The sequence below is a fragment of the Pantherophis guttatus genome, chromosome 2, assembly GCF_059756535.1.
Source record: "Pantherophis guttatus breed Tessera chromosome 2, ASM5975653v1, whole genome shotgun sequence".
In the NCBI taxonomy this organism is placed as follows: Eukaryota; Metazoa; Chordata; class Lepidosauria; order Squamata; family Colubridae; genus Pantherophis; species Pantherophis guttatus.
The window spans coordinates 195,547,741-195,571,500 of record NC_142064.1 but is presented as its reverse complement, the minus strand read 5'-3'; the positions used below and the strand labels follow the sequence as shown (position 1 = coordinate 195,571,500).

Here is a 23,760-nt window from a genome sequence, read left to right as displayed (position 1 = left end):
TAAACTATTTCCTAACCTTTTGTATATATTTAATTTTGTTCCGTTGCTGTATTTTAAGAACAAATAGTTTAGTTATCCATCTGCTAGCTGAACTTGTTGGGTTTTTTAAATTGCTGTTGCAAACATAAAGAAGGAAGTTATATGAGATAACAGATTAAATGCTCAGGAGAACTGTTGTGTGGCTGAAATTTTGATTGGTATTTAATGTAATTGGCCATACATCTTCTTCTTGCTGTTTATATTCTACTTGGGACTTATCTTCCAAATTCATGTTAATTACTTCATTCCCCCCTTTCAAACAAAATTTACAGACATGAACAAACACAAGCACTCTGCTAGGAAGGTGACCTTGTTCTCACAAACAGGATGCTGGGGATTAATTTTAATGTAACACTGTTCTGTATGCCTTACACAACTTCCAGGACATAAAGACGGCAGGGTTAAAGAAAAAAAATGGATGAGAATAAGCAACAAATAGTTGGCTTGCAAAATATTCTTGAAGAAATACAAACATTATAATTATCTGAGGTAAAAAAGCTGGTGAACTCACCCTGAGCATGCCTGATAATCCAAGTCCTTTCATGTCTACTTAATTCAGAAAGCATTTGTAATACATTTCTGGTTAATCTACTTCCAGATTTCATAGGTTGACACTATAGAGGAGCCTTCCTCCAACCTGTTAGCCTCTCTCTCAGGTTTCTCAGTTGATTTACTCAACAATAACCATGTTGATTGGAAGTTTTTGGATTCACCATCTGGTACATTTGGAAGAGCAGCAAGTTAGCTACTGAACTATTGCAACTTTTACTGTTGTGTAAATAGGATGTGATGCGACTCATTTTGTATTTCTGTAAGAATGAAAAAAAAAGTAGTTTCCCAGATTCATTGTCCTATGCAGGTATTTCTTTTTCACCTCTAAAAGATAAAATTCTGGTAATGGAGAGGGACCCATATGAGCTAGGAAGGTCACAAAAGATAAAGAAGATGGTCCTAAATAGAAATTCATCTTTTGTTTTCCTCTTCTTTTAAGTATTGAGCCAGACACATTTCTGGCTTTTTGCCAGATTTTGATTTCACTTAATTGCTTTGCTCTTCTGGGGATTAGAATCATTGGGATTTATTGGAGATATAAAAGGGATAGGTAGTCTATCTATATATACATATGAAAGGTTGCCACATAGAAGAAGGTTAAGTTCCTGTTCTCTCACCTTCCAGAATGCAAGACATGGCATAATGGACTGAAGGCTAGAGAAAAACCTCGGAATAATAAGAGCAATTCAGCTTTGTAACTAATTGCTCAGGGAGCTGTTGTGCCATTTTTTTTTCCACTGAATATGTTGAAGCAGAGCCTAATACCCATGCTCCTGAGATGCTATATTTTGAATTGCTACTTTGAGCAGGGTTGGACTTGATCTAAATGCCCCTTTTGCCACATTATTCTGTTGGTCTGTCATCTTGCCCATAGGGTTTCCTTGTTTCTTCGAATCTCCTTTATTTTCATGGAGCAAAACATTAGTTGTTGTTGCTGGTGGATGAGACAGAGAGCAGGAAGCACTGATCTTATGGGAGCACTGAATTGAAGGTATGGCATGCAGTCTCCTTGTTGAAGACGTGATGTGAAATTTCCAGGTTCACTTTGTCACTGTTAGGTCTGTGGGTTGCTCTACCCCAATCTGCTAGCCCCAAAATATTGAATGTTTCAGGAAGTCAGCATCGTGCAAATTAGATCATTTTAATAAAATAATTACGTTGATTAGTCTGCCATTGTATCCCATTCTAATATCATTTGAAAATTCTGGTTTTTTTAAAAAAATGTACTCTTCATAAGTCTGTTTACATTTTAAGAGCTGAACAACAGTACTTAAAATATGACAGATTGATTTAGATGGCCAGCTTTTTAAAGATCAGAATGCTTGAACTCATTTATATACTCACTGTTATAGCACTGAATTCCAAGTAATTATATCAATTCGATAAAGAATCCTTGTCATTAATTCCTAATAGGGATCAAAGGGATTTTCCTAGTTCCGAATAATCCAGGCCCATAATGATACACAGCTAGTTCTCGATTTATGACCACAATTGAGCCCAACATTTATGTTGCTAAGTGAGATATTTGTTAAATGAGTTTGGCTCCATTTTACAACTTTTCTTGCCATAGTTGTTAAGTGAATCACTGCAGTTGTTAACCTATTAAGATGGTTGTTAAGTGAATATGGCATCCCCATTGACTTTGCTTGTCAGTCACATGTTCCCAAACACTGTAACTATTGTAAATATGAGTCAGTTGCCAAGCTTCTGAAGTTTGATTATGTGACCATGGGAATGCTGCAACAATCATTAGTGTGAAAAAAGTCACTTTTTTCAATGCTGTTGTAACTTCAAACAGTCACTAAATAAACTGTTGTAAGTCAAGGACTACCTGTAATAATAGTGCCAATTGAAAGGAAAAATCTGTTTGAAGAAAAAGCTTCTGAATTTACATTTTGCTATATTATGTGAATATGAAGCTGTTCCTGTTTATCTTTTTAATGATTCACACGGATTATTATGTCACATAGGTTCATTATTCTGCTTGTTTGGTCACTGGGGTCTTTTTTATTGTGGCTGACAGGAAGGATGTGCACTTTGACAGTTTTGTAGGCTGCAAATTATATGTTTATGGCCTGCTGAGAAGGTGAACAGAAGACAATTCTGCTTCTAGCTTTAAATATACAGGAATATTTTGAATGTGTTGAAAAGAAATTTATAGAGCTTTAAGAAGAGGGAATAGTTTCACAAGATACTAATAGCTTCCCCCCCCCCCCCTTTGTAAGAAAGTAAAAAAAATTAAAGCCACATTTTAACCCGGTTAGACCGTATACAGCATTATGTAGTCCCAAGTCTGTTGCATAGTGGAACTTACTCCTATTGCAGATTTCTGCACCTCCTAAAACACCTCACTGAGGTACTCTGAGACTCAGGAAGAGGAGAGAATAACTGAAAATCAAGCAGGCACAGTTTGCTGGAGTCCTTTGGCAAAGATCCACAGATATATTTTTTTTTATTTCTCATTAGCTGAAGAAGATTCACAGCAGCAGTCAAGCTTTCCACTTCCCAGATGAGCCAAGCGTGATTCCAGCTTCATTCTATCTTCTTGTAGACGACATGAATTATTCGCTGTTCCTGTAATCACCACTGTGGTTCCATCAGTGCCTGTACTGCAGATAATTTGACAGCTACTAATGGCTATCTTTATCAGGTACTTTAAATAGGCAACTTGTTAAAACCGGGGGAAAGGCTTCATCTTCCTCCTATTCTCAGCAGTTGTGGAAAATGATGTATGAGGCAAGGATAACTCAATATCTTTATGAGTAAACAGAAGCAGCTGTTTTGCTCTAAGCAATAAGTCACTCATGGTTTATAGTAATAAAATAATAGTTCATTGGGAAATGGAATGACAGCCCAAATCAACTATATTGGCAGCAAACAGCTACAGTTTGCCGTTAAATAACTTGGTGCACATCAAAATATGCAACTCTGCCTACGTGTGTTAAGCCAAGAGCGAGGAAGTGTCAGCCACAAAATTAGTTCTTTTCCTTCCATATCACTTTCAGAATGTTATTGTGCCAAATCATAGCAATTCAGTCCTTGCAATGCTTTTTTTTTAAAAAAATGAATTCTTTAGTCCAATATTTAAAAATATTTGCATTTTCCTGACCATAAGCAAGATTAGTCTGCACTATTAATCTTCTCACCGTTCCCACCACCCATCTCCTTCCACTTATGACTGTAGGACTGTAACTTTATTGCTTGTATCCTTACGATTTATATTGATATTGTTTCCTGATTGCTTATTGGTTCCCTATGACTATCATTAACCCTGTTATTAACACAGCTGCCTGCAATTTTTGCTGGTTCAAATCTCTCCAAGGCTCAAGGTTGACTCAGCCTTCCATCCTTTCTAAGGTAGGTGAAATGAGGACCCAGTTTGTGGGGGCAATAAGCTGACTTTGTATAAAATATACAAAACAATGAAGGCTATTGCTTAACGCTTTGTAAGCCGCCCTGAGTCTCCGGAGAAGGGCGGCATATAAATCAAATTAAAAAAATAATAATAATAATTAAGTGTTGTACCTTATGATTCTCGACTAATGTATCTTTTCTTTTATGTACTCCGAGAGCGTATGCACCAAGACAAATTCCTTGTTTGTCCAATCACACTTGGCCAATAAAAAATTCTATTCTATTCTTTTCTATTATTTGATCAGTTGATAAAAGTTATGCAGCTGATCTTTGCCTGGCACTAAACCCCATTGAGCTTTGTCAGATTTACTTCTGAATAGATATCCATAAATTTGTGCCAGGAAAGCTATTAACATCAGGCCCTGTTGCTGATATATGTCATCACCAGGTAATGAGTTTCCAAGGAGTGTAAACCATCCTCGCAATTGTGTTTTGTCACACTACATGTGTTAATTAGTTCATCCCTGCAAGAATGCCTCTGTTACAATCCCACAATTGCTTTGTGGTGAGCCTTTGTAAAGAATACAAGCATCACTGCCTTGAATTTTTTCCTATTCTCCACCCCAAACCTCATTGTTCACTTCCAAGAGCAACTGTCCAGAGAAGTTGCAAAAGCTTTTAAAACGACTTTAGTTGTTTTACAAGAGATGTTTGTATATGTTCATTGGGAAGCCTGCTTTCAAAGGCTTTTGCCTGAATCTTACTGTTTCTAAATTTTAATTTCATCGAGAATGTTGCTTTTTCGATTTGCCTACCTCCATCCGCCTTCCAGCTTATTTGCTTTCCATTGTCCATAAAGTCATTTCAGTATAGTTTTTGCCACATTGTGATATCTTCAAAGTTTTTGCAAATAATATTCTTCATTCATCTACTATTGTTTAGCTCTGTGGAATGATTTCCAGCTTTAAATACTAGGTTATAATTTTCAGCAGCTCTTGATTAGGATAGAAATCATATTTCATGTTTCATTGACAACTGACTTTTGTGGGCAGGATGCATAATGTTCCCAAACAATATTGATACAATCTGTTTTCAGTTATTACTTTACTTGTACATAATACATCAAGATATTCCACAGCAAAACTCAATTCATATCTGTTTTAATAGCATTAGCCGCAGGCAACTATGATAACACAGCTATGCTGTAATTTAAATGAACGTAGCAAATAAAAGGATATGGAATAGGAAGAACTGATAAGAATAGAAAGATATTACTGATATTACCTTTTATATCTTTTCTACAAGCCAGAACCATCTCTCTGTCCATAGCTCTGCAGTATTTCAGAAAGAAAAGAAAAAGGACTTTGCTCTTTGAAGCAGAATAAGAACAAAGAAAAACTTCAAACATGTCCAGTTTGCCCTTTGATTAGGGGTTCAGAGAATATGAAAATATTGTGTAAATTTATGTTTTTACTAGCAGTTTTCACAGCCTGAAAAATTTGCTATCTCCTTAGTATGAAAATATGTACTTTCAAAATAAAATGTATTTATTAATAATTTAATAATTTAGCTTGTTATTTTTACTTGGTTGTAAGCTGCCTAGAATTGCCCCTTGGTGACATGAACAGCATATAAATTTAATAAACAAATAATAAGTAAATAAACAAAATGTTGAATCTGGCTATATAATAGGCAATTCTTCTGTGGCAAGGGGAGGAGCAGCTTCCCAACAATTATGTTTTCAATTGTGTTACACATGAAGGCTTTCTAAATTTTCACCGTGATAATAGTGGATTGTGAGAGAAAGTGGAATCAAGACACCTGAATTTAGAGTCTTACTCAGCTACAAATTTTGCTTGGAGTAGTTACACATCAAACTAAGCTGAAGGCCATTTAAGCCAGGACTCCTCCAACTTTTCATCTGATTGACTCCTTCATGAAGTTTCTGATTGTTTATTGATTATATGAATATAATTTAATAGTTGGTGATTTAACTAATACTACTACTGTGTTTTCCCGAAAATAAGACCTATCCAAAAAATAAGCCCTAGCCTGATTTTTAAGTGTGGGCTTAATATAAGCCCTACCCCAAAAATAAGCCCTAGGGAAGAGGTGGGTGTGGCCAGCACAGGAGGCAGCCCAACCACATGTCCCCTCACAAACACAGGCAGTGATCCCTGAGGCTGCTCTTGGCATGGTGGCTCCTTCTCTTCCCTGGTCACCTCATAGAGGTATGGCCCCATCCTGCCCCGCCAGCATGACTCCAGTGGCCACATCTGTGTGTGGGAGGCAGTGTGCAGTGTGATTCAGTGAGCCCTTAATTTCAGCCCCACGGATCAGCAGAGCCAGCAAGGGCCGGAAGCTGCCTCTTGTTCTGTCTCTTTGGGCACCTAAAGGTGTTTATGGCACTCTCTTGCCAGTCCCAGCCCTGCCCGCAGTGCCAGGCAACCTTGCATCTGAGAGCCCCTCTCTTCTGCAGTTCACCTTGTGGCTCTGGAGCAGGCAGAAACCACGGTTTGCGCTCTGCCAGGCCTGGCGCTCGGATCTTACTCAGGCTGCTGCTACCGTATGACGAGGCAGAAGCCCATGCAGCGCGCCTGCGACTGTGAATCGAATTGAAGATTAACCAATAGTAGAGATAATTCAAGGCTGTTCTCGCTGGTGGCTGACCATCCAACTCTGCATAACACTGTCTCTCCTCCAGCCACCTCACCTTCAGGACTAGGAAATGATGTGGAACTCTACAGAAATCCAAAAGGTTAATTGGCCCCAATTGATCTTCCATTATTTATCAACTGCCTTCTGATCCTCACCCTTTTATTGACCCCTTGGATGGTCCCATCAATCATGAGGATACTATTGACCACTGTATACATTTATATATACATTGTGTAGCTGGATTTGTGAAGTGTAGTGATTGGTTTCTCATAATATTCTTAAGCCTCTATTAAGGAAAATCTACTAAATGGACTCATATATTCCTGAATTTCTTGGGAGAAAAATGAAATGCCAATACAAAAGAAAGATAAATGAATTAGAAGTGCTGAGATAACTATAAGCAAGTCTACAGGCTATTAGAGTCTAATATAGAGTCTACTATCTCTTCTGCATGGATTCATTTTTTAATAATTCCAACTGTATATCAGTTTGTGGCTAAGTTTGTATATATGCTAATATGTGTGAACCTAACTAGTGTGATTTGCAAACTATGATTTATGGATTAGATTCAACCAAATGAAATTAAGCAAACTATGGTTCAGCACCTTGTGTGAATATAGCTTGTACGTGTCATAGTTGCCACCATAATCAGATATATATATATATATTGCGATGCTGAATGAATAAAAAATTAGAAAAAATTATTCTGCAGCAGAATGAAACAGCATCACAATATATTTTTATTATGATAACAGTTCAGAGAATAGGGTATTTAATGGTATATATTTAGCATAACTTGGAGTTATTTTTATTATAAATAGCATATTATTTCAGTGAGCCTCACAATAGCCCTCTAGTATTTCTGTTCTTGTAATTCAGATACGAGACTGAGAGTGAAAGAAAGTGCTTTCCTCAAAATAGAGATAATTGAATTGTTGCATTTATAGGCAAAGTACTTTCTGAATTAAGGGTTCCACATTCTCTTAAGTGTTATGCTTTGTAACTCCATATGTGCTGCACAGCAGATCATTTTAAAGCAGTTCATAACAAACTGGGCATGCTCAAGAAAAGTGATAAGTTCTGACTAATGCATGACTGAAATAATTTTCTGGATTCTGGACTGTTTTATTGGCCTTATACAGAAAAATGAGAGAATGTTCAAGTAGATAGTTTATACCATATCTTTGCATTGGAGCTAGCAAATGTATTCTAAACAGCCTGGTTTTATAATAGCCTCATCTGTTGGTTCTTAGAAGATTGGTGGATGGATCATGCTTGACTTACCACTCTGAAAATACTGTGTTAGTATAGATATCCCCATATGTCATAATATTTTTTGACAACTCTGAAAACCATCCATCCATTTCTTCACTATATTTTGCAAGCTACATTTAAAAATAAAATATAATTCCGAGAATAATGTAGTTGTGCTTATATTTTTAAAGTAACTGAAGTCCATTTGATGGTCTATAAAGAGGGACCCCTTAAATTTCTCATTGTCTAACAAAACTAGAAGTGGCATGGAGACATAATAATTTATTGCTTCACATAGGATAGGACTACAGAGGTTTGTCATTTTTATTGAAGAAAGTAGTGTGCAGACTGTGATAGTTCAATATCTGCTATTTGTTCCTGATTTCGTATGTTTGTAGATAGCCCACCCTTCCCTGATCTGCTCACCTGGAAATTTGAAATCTCTATCCATTGAAAGACAGTAGGATGAAGACAGCTATCCATTCCAGCAATTTTTGTTGTTTCCGTGTAAACAAAATAATAATTATTGAGAGAATTGGAAATGAGTAATGGGATTTGACCATCTTTCTAATGTTCAGGCAGAATTAAATCTAATGTGCATATAATATTAGAAATGAAAGGCAGCCAAATTCTTAGTCTTAGTCTTAGAATATCATGCATTCAGCCACCGATTACAAGTATTTTGTCCTTTGAAATTAAGAACAAGACTGCATGCATTCTGTTTGGATTTTTAATTAGGAAAGGGCTGTTTTGTTTCTTTTCTTAGGGCTTGGCAATTCGTGTGGCAGCCAATACCGACAATATCATTATCACTTGCCACAAGACTTTCTATTAAATGTAAAAGTGCCAGTGACCAAACTTTCTTGGCCTTTTCATTGAATGATGATGTAATGAGCATTCTGCAGCTGGAGCCTGGATTCCCACACAGTTGGGTCCAGAGGTCTTCCAACAATTCACATGAAATAATTTCTGCCTTTTTTCCCATCTCCTACATTGTTTTGTTCATGGGATTAACCTGACAGTTGTTAGCCAATGGTCTAAATCTAAAGGAACATTAGGATTGGTGTCTTTATTAAATTGTACCTAAATAGAAAAATTTCATCATATAATCTGATTTTGTCAATGCATTGAGGTGGATGATATGTGGATAAGAATTGTAGCTGCCTAATATATGTAAGCAAAATCATAACAACTAAGGGACATGCAAAAGATTGACTTGACTTTTCTTTGTACTGTCAATTTTCTTTTTAAAAACTAATCCTGGTACTTTTATGTTCTTCAAACCAATTTCTTGATTTTTATCACCATATGGTATTCACTTTGATTTTTCTGTTTTGAAATCCCCCTTCCCCCAAATGCTGATATGTATGCGATGGCTATTTGTACAGTAATCATTATTTTTTTCACTTGCCTTGATGACACAAGCAGAAAGAATGCTTCTTTTCAAGCATTTAAGCATTTTAAGCATTTATTTAGAAAAAAGGACTGACGATAATGGATGTCAACCAGTTAGAGCAAAATATTGCTCCCTAATACTTCCTAATACTCAAGTTACTAATTTGCCCTAGAGGCCTAATGTTCTGTCCTTTTGTGGGAATGGCTTAATATATTATCCACAAATAACAGGTGAAAAAGCTGGCTTCCAATTCCACTGAAATAATAGAAGCTCTGCAGTGATAGGTTGGATGAGCTTCTGCAAGGCTTCACTTCAATCAAGAGCAAGGAAAGTAGTATTTAGGCAGTTTGACTTGGGCTACAGACAGCAGCTCATTAACTCAATCTGAATAAATTGACTGAGGGAATCAATAGTCATGCTTGGGCATCTTTGGGAGGGCAGCAGAGAGGTTAACGTGGCTGTGATCCAACAAGTTTGCATCTATTCAAAAGAAAAGGTAGGAATACTGAAAAGAGTTGACAATGTATTTATGAATTATAGGTCCTTGCGTAATAACCACAATTGAGCCTGGAATTTTGGTCATAAGTGGTTGTGGTTATTTAAGCAGGTCACCACACAACCTGTCTTGATTTTACAACTCTTTTTATGATGGTCATAAAGTGAGTCACTGTGGTTGTTAATACATTCTCCCAAATTGACATTTTTTTTTTTGCCTAAACCCAATAAAGAATGTTGCAAATTGTGTTCACATGACCATTGGGACACTGCAACTAGTTGTAAATGCAAACTGGTTGCCAAGTGCCCAAAATATGATTGTGACTACTGGTGGCTGAGGCAGTCATAACTTTGAAGATGGGTCATAAATAATTTGGAGGGGGGAGCAGCATCTGCCATAACTGTGAATGGTTGTTAAGTGACCAATCATTAAACAAGGACCGCCTATGCTGTTTTAAAAAGTGACAGCAATGCATGTTGGTACAGGTCCTCATTATATCCTTGACAAACAGTAGGATGGTGGTTGAGAGACTGTGCATTACACCAACCTCACAAGATAACCCATTGTGCCAGGGGAAGTGTGGGTGTGAGAGAGAGAGAGCAAATTGGTGTATCCCAAAATATTCAAGCTTTTATATCACCAAGAGGGTAAAAGGTGTTTCCCTTGTAATTTCTTACAAGGGTTATTGTAAAAATAACAATATTCTGTTATTAAAAGACAGCGCTTCTTAACTCCTAATATGGTTGAATCATTTTCAACAACAGCAAAAAAAATACTTTCCAATAAAATGTGAAGGGCAGGATGAAAGGGCAGTATTGAAGCTTGAGTTTGAGAGAAACATGGTCAGGGATATTTCTTCACTTTGACTAAATTTAAATCTCCAGGACTAGATTATTTGCATCCTAGGAAACTGGGGGAGCTGTCTAGGTTTTGACCAAACCCCAATGTATTATCTTCAAGGATCTTGGAGAACTGGTGAAGTGCCAGATGTCAGGAAGAGCACAAATGCCCCTATCTATATAGAAAGGGAGAAAAGGGAGATCTAAGAAACTATTTAAATGACTATATATTCTGCAAGCAAAGATAATGAAATTCTATTCAGTTAGCAAAACCAGTGGATTTGAAAGACTACAAACCCAATATAAAACTTTCCAAGATTAACTTCAATGTTTGCCTTTCCCAAATTTGTGCTGCCATTGTACTAATACAAAGATATGTGTGTATTTGCTTTTAAAAATAGATGTTTTATACAGAATATATTACAATATGTTAAATAAAACTGAATATACAGATATTCATATTAATTTTTTTTTGTCAAATTCATAACTGTAGCAGAGCAGCATTATTTGAATATAAGCTATAAAAAATAAATGTATCTGTCTTTCCCTAATCTAGGGCTATTTTCCTGTTGGCTTTTTTATTTTTATTCCAATTGCCTTTTCTCTTTGAATTTATTTGTTTAAATTTCTATACCGCCCTTCTCCAATATAGGACTCAGGGCGGTGAACAGCCAAAGTAAAAACAAGACATACATACAAAACATACAAAATCTAAAAACTGATTAAAATAATTAAATATCTTGGCCGTAATTAAAATAGTTTGCTGATGTTCTTTGTTGATGATGATGACATTTTACTTGTATGATTATTTCGTATTTTATATTCCACTGGTTAGAGTTCTTCAGTGCAATTGATGGTGGGAACTTTTTCAAATGCAAGTGTTTCCTTACATTCATTCATTCATTTATTCCCAGGCTCTGTTGCAATTTTTGGGTGTACCTTTGACTGATGTTATCTGTACTTTCTTTGTTCCAGAAGGGCATGCCCCAAACGCTGAGCTCTGCCAGCATGTTTACTTCCTGTGGCTTCAGCCCTCATCACCTCCACCCCTCCAAAGAAGATGATGAAGGAGGACTGATCTTTCAAGATGGAAACCTTACCTCAGCATCTCTTGATGCTTTAATTCAACACCTTATACCTACAGCTGACTACTACCCTGAGGTAAATGTTTGGTTACTGTGAACTGCCATTTGCTCTGATGAACTGCTAGACTGTCACTTTTTGCAAGCTTTCAACAATCTTTTAATTAGGAAAATTTCTTTTGACGCAAGTTACAAACAAACATATAGGTAGTCCTCAACTTACAACCATTCATTTAGTGACCGTTCAAAGTTACAACTGCACTGAAAAAAGTGGTTAATTTTTTTTTTTTTAATTTGATTTATATGCCGCCCTTCTCCAGAGACTCAGGGCGGCTTACAATGCGTTAAGCAATAGCCTTCATTCTTTTGTATATTTTATACAAAGTCAGCTTATTGCCCCCACAAACTGGGTCCTCATTTCACCTACCTTAGAAAGGATGGAAGGCTGAGTCAACCTTGAGCCTTGGAGAGATTCGAACCAGCAGAAATTGCAGGCAGCTGTGTTAATAACAGGGTGCACTAAGCCCCTGTACTATCAAGGCTCTTATTGCTGTTATTCACATTTACTACCATTTCAGCATCTCCATGGTCACATGATTAAAATTTGAGCATTTGGCAATTAGCATGTATTTATGATTGATGCCGTGTCCTAGGGTCATGTGATCACTTTTTGCAACCTTCTGACAAAGTCAATGGGGAAGCAAGATTCACTTAACTGGGTTACTAACTCAACAACTCGGTGATTCAGGTAACAACTGGCAAGAAAGGTGATAAAATGGGGCAAAATTCATTCCAAAACTGTCTTGCTTAGCAACAGAAATTTTAGGCTCAATTGTCGTAAGTTGTGGACTACCTGTACAGTAACGTCTTCTGTTCCATTTGCCTTGTGTCGTTTGTGTAGATGTTTACCAGAAATATAAATTGATATGTGTGCACTTTTCTAAGTATCACTGTTATGTAGGGGTTTGGGTTGTTTGTTTTTCATGGCATAGAATTGTTATTCACAATGATAAATTAGTAAACTATCTCCTAACTAGAGAACATCTTAAATAGTTATTGTCCCTAATGTCAGTGGGAACACTGCCAAGAACAAATATGTTTTCAAGTAGCTGAACTTCAACAGTGGATGTTATTCTTCTGTATTAGCCAAAACACAATCCCTATTTCTGAAAAGTTACTATACAGAACATAGCATGATTTATCACTCTTAAAAGACTTCTGTATTGAGAAGTAGACTTCTTGCCCATCCATTTTAAATATTGATATCAGTTGGCCATTGGTTTGCTTGTTTGTATATTTATTTTATAGTACTTATAACCTGTTCCCATCCCAAAAGAGTCTAGGTAATAGAGAATGCCAACAAAAAGAAAACAAGAATTATTCTTAATTGTTAATCCTTGTTAGTTTTTATTTATTTTAAAATCTAATAAAGTTGCTTTAAAAAATTCATACCAAATACACCAATACAGTGTCCCCTGTTTATATTCCATCCAGACAGATTGAGATTGCAACCGCTGTATTCTGTTTCAAAATAAATGAATGACCTTCTGCCTTCGAGAAAGAATTTGGCATATTTAATTCTCTAGCCAGTTGTTGTTAGATCAATGTTCCTGTTTCCTTTCCTCAGAAGGCCTATATCTTCACATTCCTGCTGAGCTCAAGACTGTTCATTGAACCACATGAACTTCTGTCCCGTGTTTGTCACAAGTGCATCGAGCAGCAGCAACTGGATGACCCAGTGCTGGATAAGGTTGGTACATTTGATGATTGCAGGTGCTAAAATGAGTAAGGGTAGCATTCACAGTGTGACAACGGGATTACAGTGAATTGGGAGAAAGCTTCCTATTGTATCTGTTCTCTATCTCCCTTGCTTCATATGTCCCTCTGTCCCCATGGAGAGTTTTCTAATCCTAAAGGTTTGTCATGTTCAAATAGGACTTCCATGCCTGGCAGCAAAACTCCATGTAGTAAGAGTATAGCTGTAATTCATGTATCCTTCTTTCTTCCTTTTCTAATCTTTAATCTTCCCAGGTGACGTCCATTTCATTTCTTAGAGCCTTTAGGATGCCAGGGAATAAGAGTCAATTATACTGTATACACTGTATACACAGTTATTGTGTTACCTCTTATCTCCTTTGCCTTAGGTTTTGATTACAAGCTGGATTTTTTTAGGCAACCCATCACTCTCAGCTCCCCAGAGCAGCATACAGCTGCTCGCAAAAAACGCACATGACAATTAGACGCTAATACATCTGTATTTGGAAATACTGCTCTCTGTCTGGTGCCTACCTAAATAAATGCATTTGGGAATGGTTTGGCTGTAATTGTCAGATGTGGAGAACCAGAGCCACAGGCAGCCATTTTTTCTGTAGTTGTTGGAGCCTCTCCTGACTGTAATTGCTGAAAATTACTGCACTGTTTCTTGCCATTTTAATAATGAAATCGCAAACAGTATAATAAGGTAAGCCCTCAAGTAGGCTTAATATGCTTAAAACAAATTCAACCCAAAATTCTGCTTCTCAAATCTCAGGAAAAACAAGCAGAAATTCCTGTCCCAATCTGTGTAGAACGGCTGCCCTGATGATTTTGCTCGATCATCCTGTTCTGTACAGCCCTTGTGCTCCCCAAGAGTGCAGCTTTGTTCTAATAGTACGCAGAAGGCCTGTGTTGAAATTGCCCCATTTGCTCCATTTCTTTGACAATAATCTCCTTGTAGCATTTTCAGCAATACGGTATGGATAGTCCTCAACTTACAACCATTCATTTAGTTGACGGTTCAAAGTTACGACAACATTGAAAAAAGTGACTTATGACTGTTTTTACACTTATGACTGTTGCAGCAGCCTCATGGTCACATAATCAAGATTTGGACATTCGGCGATCGGCATGTATTTATGACGGTTGCAGTGTTCTGGAATCATATGATCACCTTTTCTGAGCTGCTGACCAGCAAAGCCATTAGGGAAGCCAAATTCACATAACAACCATGTTACTAATTTAACAACTGCAGCGATTCACTTAACATCTGTTGCAAGAAAGTTCATAAAATGGGGCAAAACCCACTTAAACAACCGTCATGCTTAGCAATGAAAATTTTGGGCTTAATTGCGGTTGTAAGTCAAGATCTACCTGTACTTGTCCCTTGTTTCATTCTGAAAAACACAATGCAACTATCCCAAATTATTTCTCTGCACATGCTGAGCTTCTATAAGAGCTAATGGGGTGCTTGTAAAACATTGGGAGGAATTGTTGTGTTACCTCCTGCTGCAGAAATAACAACCACTCTTGCAGAACTTTAAAGACAAATGCATGCCTTATGACAAAGGGCACCATGGACTATCTTCAGTTTATGTAGCTAAAGAAGTGGGCTAGAGTCCTCGTAGCAGTATTTGAAATACCAGGGCACTTAACTGCTCTTTGAAATTATAGTTACAGACATTTCTCCTCCTGCCACTCTATTTGAGGGTCAGCGGTGCTTTGTTAACAGAAACATTTCTTCTGTAAAGCTGCATGCAATGGCTGGCAGATTCATTTGGCAGTTCTGTCCCTGAAAATAAGAATTGATATAAAGAGTGATAGTAAATGTTGTACACTCTACCAATAAATCGTATAATCATTGTTCATATTGAAACAGGGTGTACTGTTAAATTCCTCAGAAAATGTTAACAGCAGATCTTCAAGAATCACTTATTGTTAAAATTTTATTCATCTTTATTATTCATTTATTAACAGTCTCCACTTCTTCTATCTTGATCATTCTGTTTATTCCCTCCTCCAGCCTATGCAGACATACAAACCTGTACATATAATCTTTGAACAGAAGAAATGAAATACAAAAATAGCTAAAATGACTGCACACTCATTAAAGATACTAAATCTCTAAATCTTGCAACATAGACCAAGCAGGTGTATTGAGATAGCAGAAAATTTTATTTTCAGCAACCGAGATCCCCAAGAGAGCGAGAAGATTTGGCCCCCTTCTAAGCAAGATGCAGCAGGATAATAACAAATGCAAAAATAGACTAGTTGCTAAATTGTCTTTCTGTTAAAGTCAGTGGTAAAATATGTAAATGTATAATGCATGGGTACACAAGGTCCAGTAAGGTTCCATCTGTCCCCTGTTCCAACACTCCTGGCACTTTACTTTGCTCTCAAGAAGCAACAAATGGTAAGAGACACCCAGAGAGACGTTATACCCAGGGGTTGGCTGCTAGGGGTTCGCAGGGGTTTGAGAAAACCTCTAGTTAAGATTCTGTGCTGTTCGAAGAACCCCCAAATCCCACTCTTGGCTGGCCCCGCTCACCCCACCCCTCCCAGGAATCCCAACGCGGCCCGTTTTGGATGCAGGTAAGTGCAGGGCACGCACAGAGGCTCAGGGAGGGCGAAAAACAGGCCTACTGGAAGTTCGTTTCCGGCCTCCAGAGGGCCTCCGGAGCCTGAGGAGGCAATTTTCGCCCTCCCAGAGGCTAGAGGAAAACCTCAGGTGCCCGGTGAGGGCAAAAACACCCACCCACCCGCCATGATGCAGGAGGCCAACTAGGCCACGTCCACCATGGCCATGCCCACCCAGCAACTGGGCAGAGAACCCATTGCTAAAATTTTTGAAGCCCACCCCTGGTTATACCTTTCCGGAAGATCTAGTAAGAGACGCTTTCCAAAGGAAGAGATCTGGCAAGAGATTCTTTGCAAAAGAAGGTGTACAAACTCATTAATATTTTTGGGCATGTGCTAAGTTACACTGTTCAGAGTATGATAAGAAACAGTGTTTCTTATCATACAGTGTTTCACTGTGATAGGAGTTTTCAGTGCTTGTTCTCTGTATCCTAAGGATTTTTTTTTTCATCAGCCCTGGATTAGCAATACAGGTAGTCCAGTTTGCTTAGTGACTATTGAAAGTCACAACAGCAGCACTGAAAAAAGTGACTTATGACCATTTTTCACGCTTATGACCATTGCAGCATCCCTATGGTTATGTGATTTACATTCGGATGTTTGATAACTGACTGACATTTATGATGGTTGCAGTGTCCCAGGGTCATGTGATCACTATTTGCAACCTTCTGACAAGCCAAATCAATGGGGAAACCAGATTCATTTAACAACCGTGTTACTAACTTAACAACTGCAGTGATTCACTTAACAAATGTGGCAAGAAAAGTCGTAAAATGGGGCAAAACTCACTTAACAAATTTCTCACTTAGCAACAAAAATTGTGGTCAAATGTGGTTTAAGTTAAGGACTACCTGTATTTTATAGACAACTTGAAAAAAGGGGGGCAGAGAATGCATGGTCCGTATTTCCTTGACATTTTTAAAAGTCTTTAACTGCTATATTACGTCCAGTGATAGTTTACTTGAAACCTATTTTGACCAAATACTAAAATAGCCCTACTGACCAGTTTTGTGGAAAAGGCAGGAAGCTTCAATACACACAATATAATTTTGTTTGATTAAAGGGTACCTTTCATTTGGAGGCCAATGCGAGGAAAATTTCTGTTCTCATCTAGAGTTTACTATAATGGGTATGTGTGCTGTTTCAACGGAACTTGCTGAAATGACTTCTAAAAATACTTCGGAAGTGACAATGCATCATGCATAATCACACACAAATGTATTAAAAATAGAGACTAGGAAAAATACTAAATTGATTTATATCAGCAAAGACTTGTTGGATTCAAACTAAATCTTTCCAGGCAAACTTTTAGCTGTGTAACATGGACGGTCAAATATTAGGCGTAGACAAAGAAGCAATGGTTGAGAAATTTCATTTTTGCTAAATCCAATACAAAAAAAATGCTGATTTAAATAAAAAAGGCAGGTTAAAAAAAACCCAATGGTTTAATGGAAAAATGAATTAAGATGTGATTAAATATTACTAAAAAAGTTAACCCAGAAGGAAAGTTGAATGATTCACTCATCCCTACCTAATCTCAGGAAATTTATCATCCATGTTATGATTATTGCACATATGTAAGTTTTCCAGGAATCCTGCAAATGATTTAATTTTAAATTAAGATCCCCTTCTCTCTCTCTCTCCCTCCCTCCCTCCCTCCCTCTCTCTCTCTCTCTCTCTCTCTCTCTCTCTCTCTCTCACACACACACACACACACACACACACACACACACACATCCCTTTATTTTTCATCTTTCATTCCTTAACCTCTATTTTAGGCACGGATCAGAAAATTTGGGCCCAAAATTTTACAGTTGTTAACAGAATGGACGGAAACATTTCCTTATGATTTTCAGGAAGAAAAGATGATTGGATGTTTGAAAGATATCATCCACCGGATAGCTCCATGTGATGAGGTGAGGATGATCACAGGTAGGGATATGCTGGGAATTTATATCACCAAGATAAATGGCAGGTGCTGGATGGATGGATGATGTGATGGGTGGCAATGATGGGGTGTTATTAACTATTAGGAGCCACAGTGGTGCAGTGGTTAGAGTACAGGTACTGCAGGCTACTTTTGCTGACTGCCGGCTGCCTGCAATTTGGCAGTTCAAATCTCACCAGGCTCAAAGTTGACTCAGCCTTCCATCCTTCTGAGATGGATAAAATGAGGATCGAGTTTGTTGGGGGCAAGATGCTGTAAACCGCTTAGAGAGGGCTGTAAAGCACTATAAAGCGGTATATAAATCTAAGTGCTATTGCTATTACCTGTATCTAAATTGAATAATATTATTCTGAACAGATATTGAGATAGGGACGGTCAGACCTTTTCATGTTATTTCCAAAAGTTTTTTATGACAGGTGCCTGTAAAAAAGGAAACTGCCCTATCCTTACTGACCACTGAAAGGTTTGCACAGGCTGGAGAATTTCCACAAATGGCGAAACAAATTTGTTGTAAAAGCAAGTTTCTAGATCAAATGATTTTGGATCTTAGGGAACTCATTCTTTGACCTTTGATATTAAACATTACTAATCAGATTTTGCTGTTTGGGGAAAATAAGACAGAAAGTTGAAGGACTAGGGCTTGGATCACTCTGCTCTTAGTACAATACCTTGACCATTATACTACATGATTCTCTATAGTGATATATAAGCTTATTTTATGTCAGGTTCCAAAAAATAAACAGACTGTGATTCTTCCAAGCAGATGTCTTTATTGTTCCTCACCTATACAGTATCTTGCCAAACTAAAGCAAACTACCCCCTCCATAAATCATATACTAAGGGAACTATTAGGGAGGAGCTGTCTTTACCTTCTTTCTCTCGCACGAAGTATTTGTACTGAATTGTCTCTAGAACAGGAGTCTCCAACCTTGACAACTTTAAGCCTGGAGCAAAGCTGACTGGGGAATTCTGGGAGTTGAAGTCTGCCAGGCTTAAAGTTGCCAAGGTTGGAGACCCCTGCTCTAGAATGTACCCTCTCCCACCTGGGAATCCAGACTACATTCCATACAGATTTGCATCAGTAAGAAACTGGGCATAAGTGCTTAATTAAATGCTTTTCTCCATCATTATGGCTAGCAGCCTTAATCATATTCAATTAGTTATATCCTTTTTTGGCCCAGCTTGTATAATAGCAATGTTTTCTATTTTTTATTTATTTATGTATTTCAAGAGGTATAAAGCTTTTCAACTCAGACAGTATGACTCTGGGTGTTGTACAACATAAATACATAACATCAATTACCAAACAATCAATATATAAATAAAAATCTAAATATTGGGGTGAACTGTCTTAATCACTGTTAGAATTGATCCCTAATTGAATAATCTTTTGTATACCTAACAATAGCATTAGGATGCAATGCAATCTGTCTCCTCACCTATTTCTATCACAGTTATTTTCATAGCTGGTGGCTTTCATCTCATCCATCTGGCCCGCTTACCTAGTGATTTTCTGACAGCAGGAATGAGATGGAGAAGCGGTATAGATAGTTACTGCTTTTGAGGCTTGACATTCTTTTATGTTTGACACATGTTGATTCAGAAAGAACAGATAGGAAGGAAGGAACAAAAGAAAACAGTGATGAAAAGGCCCAGCTTTGTATTGCAACTCTTCAATCTCTTCAGTGTAACCATAGGAACATGCATAAAGAAGTGCATTTTCATTGGCTGCGAGCATGATTGTCTAGTTTTGGGGCTGCAGATATGGGTCTAGGATGATTGGCATTGTTAAACAGATTTGGCTGGCATTGATGGGGCCAAAACTGGGGAGAGAGGGAAAGAAGGACTTTGATTATTAAGAACTAAATGAGACGGGCTCCTCTGAATCCTTGATAGGACCATTTAAAAAAAAACAACAAATATACATTGCTATGTTTTTGAATTTGTTTGTATTATAACCCTGGAAATTGAGCAATTTATACTTCACTCATTGGGTAAATGAAAGAGAGTGACTAGAATGAAACATATCAAATTTATCTCATGCTCTTTTCTACATTGGCTTTCACTGACTACGCTTTCTATTCCTGCTGTTTTTCAGATGAAAGACAGACAGGGCTTCTTCTTAAGTACATTTAACTCTGTTTTTCTTCTCACTTTGCCAGTCTTATGGCAAGAAGGACATTTTTTAATGCTTTCCTTTTGGATTCTTTTTTCTATTATTATATACTCGTTATATGCTGTTTCTTGTCCCAATCTATGTAATTATCTGCTTTTCAAGCTTTTACCTCTTTCTACCCAACCTTTCTCATCCAATGGCATTTTAGAAGGATCATGAAATACTGACATATATTTTTGGTTTATTTAATTATTGTTTACTCTGCCACCAATAGAGGTGTTGGCATTCAGGTTTATTAAATTCTGATTTCCTATCCTGCTGAGTAAAATAAAAACATGTTAGTTTTCTGTTTTGGGTAAAATGACAGCCTTTGATTTACATCAAAGTAGGAGCTATGGGTGGTGAGCCTCACATGTGAGAGAAGGAACAGGAAATAAAATTTTAACAACCAGTAGTAGCAACAACAATGGGTACATTTTTAAAATGTGAGTTAGTTAGCAGAGAAGTCTTTTATGGCACATATGCACACATATTCATATATGTGCATGCATGCACATATTCCTAAAATTGAGTTCCTTGGAAAAACTATTTACCCTGTGGATTTTTTGGGAATCAGGCCAGATATAGAGGCCAGCCATTAAACAGGATCTGTCAATCTGAACAAAGAAAGGATGCAAGCATAATTATGAGAGTTCAAAGGAAGAAAAATACACATACTGCCAAAGATTTATTTGCTGGGAGCTATTTGGGCAGAAAGAAACCCAGATAAAATAACACTTATTCCAATGATTTCTTTATGACTAGAACATCTAGCAAAACCAAAACAATACCTATCTACATGGCCATCTCCAGACAATACACAAAAAAATGAATTAACTATACTGATACAAGGAGATGGAAGAACTCAGTTCTAATAACAAAGACACAGCCAAAGGCCAAGGTCACAAACCACTCAGATTCAATTTCCAAACCAAGGTAAAGCTGGAAAAGTAAACCAGTTGGCTTCACACTTGAATGTTGGGCATCTACTCACCATTTTCAAGGAGAACATCAAAAATCACTTTGAAGTCTTGAACCTTAAGAGAGGCAACTAAGGAGCTGTGGGGTAAATCAAAGTCATGAAAGATAGACTATCAAAGTCTACAAATCAGAAGAAAGCAAACTCAATGTCAGTACATATTGGGAAATGACAGAAAGAGAAGAGAAATTAAAACCAAGAAAGACTAAGTTCTTAGGAAAGAATTTAATAAAGAATTTTGGAGAGCTGTCAGAAGAGTTAAAACAGTATTACAATGATATCTGTAGAGATAGGGGAACAATCATGGAAAAACAAGAACAATTTCTCAAAAGCACTCTGGATTCAGAAGGACGTTCCAGTCTCAAACTGGAGTTTGAAGATATCAATAGACAGATAGTAACTGATTCAAAGAAGATCAAAATATGGAAATGGATTACTGAAATACTATACAGTAAATATGTCAATATTCTACATGACCTTAGTGTTTCCTATTTCCAAAAATCCTTACTACTAAAAGATGATGTTATATTGGCATTCTGGTCATTACCATGTTGAAAGGCTCCATAAAATATATACACAACACAAAAATAGGCACCAAGAGCAGAAACAAGGTTCTAGCAAACCATGCTAGCAAATCCAAAGAATGATACAGCAGCCAACAAATGGAAAGAGTTAGTCTACCTATCAGTACCAAAAAAAAGACTTAAGGTTGCAAGTACAGTATAACCTTCTTATCTTTTTGTAAGGGCCTGAAGATGTGGCTTGGGGCACCAGTAGGTGATCAGTGCAATGAAGGTGGTTGATTCAGTAATAACAAATCCCATCTCCCCCCATCCTCCCCCACATGTCTATTTATTGTTTGTTTTTAACATTTTATGTTTTAGCTTTTATGTAACTGAGCCACCCAGAGTTACCCTATGGTAAGATGAGCAGCCAATAATATGAATGAATGAATGAATGAATGAATGAATGAATGAATGAATGAATGAATGAATAAATGATAAAATTTCATATATTAGCAAAGTAATTCTTAGAAATCATCTGATGCAGGTTAGAGCCAGATGTTCTAGCTGACTTTAGAAAAGACTAACATGAGACATAATGTTGATACATGCTGGATCATTGAGATAGCCAAAGAATATCAAACAGAAGCCAACCAGCCTCTACTGCATTCCCTTCTTTCATTTGGAATAGCAGATATATTTGTGGGTTTTGAGTGTGTCACTTTCCTTGATCAAAATCAGTAGTTAATTGGCTTTGGCAGGCCTATGCTTATTTGAACAAAAAAGTGCAGTTCAGAATCAGATGTGCAGAAAAATCCTACGGTCATTGAATTCATTATCTCTCTTGCTGATAATACCTCGCAGCAATATTTTTTCCTGCTCGTGGTCTTATCCATTTCTTGAGGCTCCTTGCAGTGCTTAGAAAGGTATGTAGCATACTAAAAAGGTTCTCTCTTTTTTTTTTTTTGCCAAGAGTTGTGCTTTGCATTTTGAAAGAAAAGACTTAATTAAAATGTGAATTCCTAAGCCGCCTGCTGGGGCTTGCCATCATCTTTAAATGCATTGTTACTTAAGAATGATGTGCTTTGGCTTAAAGTACAGAAAAGAAAAACAGCATCCATATTTTTTTCCCTGCTGTGATGAATACTTTCGTCTCATCATTCTGCCCACCCTGTCACTTTCTTCCCCAAACAGCACGGAATTTCTCTATTTTGGTTTAATAACATTAAATTAATTAGATTATTCTACATCTAGTGCTTTAACATTTCTGATCTGAATATTAATTTTTTTTTAAATGAAATTGGATTTAATAGGATACCTCTACAGTAATACCTAACATGAACTATTTTTAAAAAAAAGAAAATAATGCAAGTTAAATTTGTTTGGCCAATGGGATTGTTCAAGAAAAAGGACTTTCTTCGTAAAATAAAAGATAAAGCTCACCCTGAAATCAGTTGAACAGGGAACCAACCCCTGTTTAACCCCTGTAGAATATTGCTGATTCAACTCTAATCAATAGATTTTGTAAGCTTTGTTTATATTAAAACACATGTGTGCCTCATTCAAGGCCATGCCCTTCTTTTGCCTGTTTGAGTAGCCCTGCAATTGGGTATGTCTAAGCATGTAAACAACAGGATGTGTGTATGCCATCCCTCTCCCAAGTATGTTCCATATGTGCCTTCCCTATCCCCTTCCATGAGCTTTCACTATCAGGGATGGGCAACCTGAGTTCCAGAACCAAATCAATGTTGGACCCCCTTCCCTCAGATTACACCCCTACCCCAGGATTGCAGTACATTTTTGGACATGTGTGCTTGTTTGCCATTTTGAGGAAGAAAACAGAAACTGAAGAGTTTTTTGTTTTTTTTAAATTGTCAAGCGCTGAGGAAAACAGGAGATTCAGGTAGTTCAAATGAGTATAAAGATTTATTGCAACTTCAGCTCTGTACAAGAATCTGAGTTACTAACGATCAAGAGAAATTAGTGGGAATTGAGAAAGGCATTCAAGGACTTAGATCTCGCACGCAGGGACTCATGACTGATGATGCATTTGACTCCTCCTTTGGGCTCAGCCCAATCATCTCTTACAGTTTTGAAAAGCATTCTTAACCCT

At 37.2% G+C, this 23,760-nt stretch overlaps 1 protein-coding gene across 2 annotated transcripts in view; it reads left to right on the top strand.

The window, feature by feature from the left end:
- RASGEF1C (RasGEF domain family member 1C) overlaps positions 1-23,760 on the top strand; it is a 95,246-nt gene that overhangs the window by 35,946 nt on the left and 35,540 nt on the right. The window contains exons 2-4 of one of the 2 annotated variants that reach the window (XM_034403138.3): positions 11,564-11,749; positions 13,298-13,420; positions 17,841-17,978. In XM_034403138.3, coding sequence (XP_034259029.1) covers positions 11,570-11,749; positions 13,298-13,420; positions 17,841-17,978 — 441 coding nt within the window. In that variant the 5' untranslated portion in view covers positions 11,564-11,569. The remainder of the gene's footprint in view (positions 1-11,563; positions 11,750-13,297; positions 13,421-17,840; positions 17,979-23,760) is intronic. The other variant, XM_034403163.3, reaches the window with a different exon arrangement.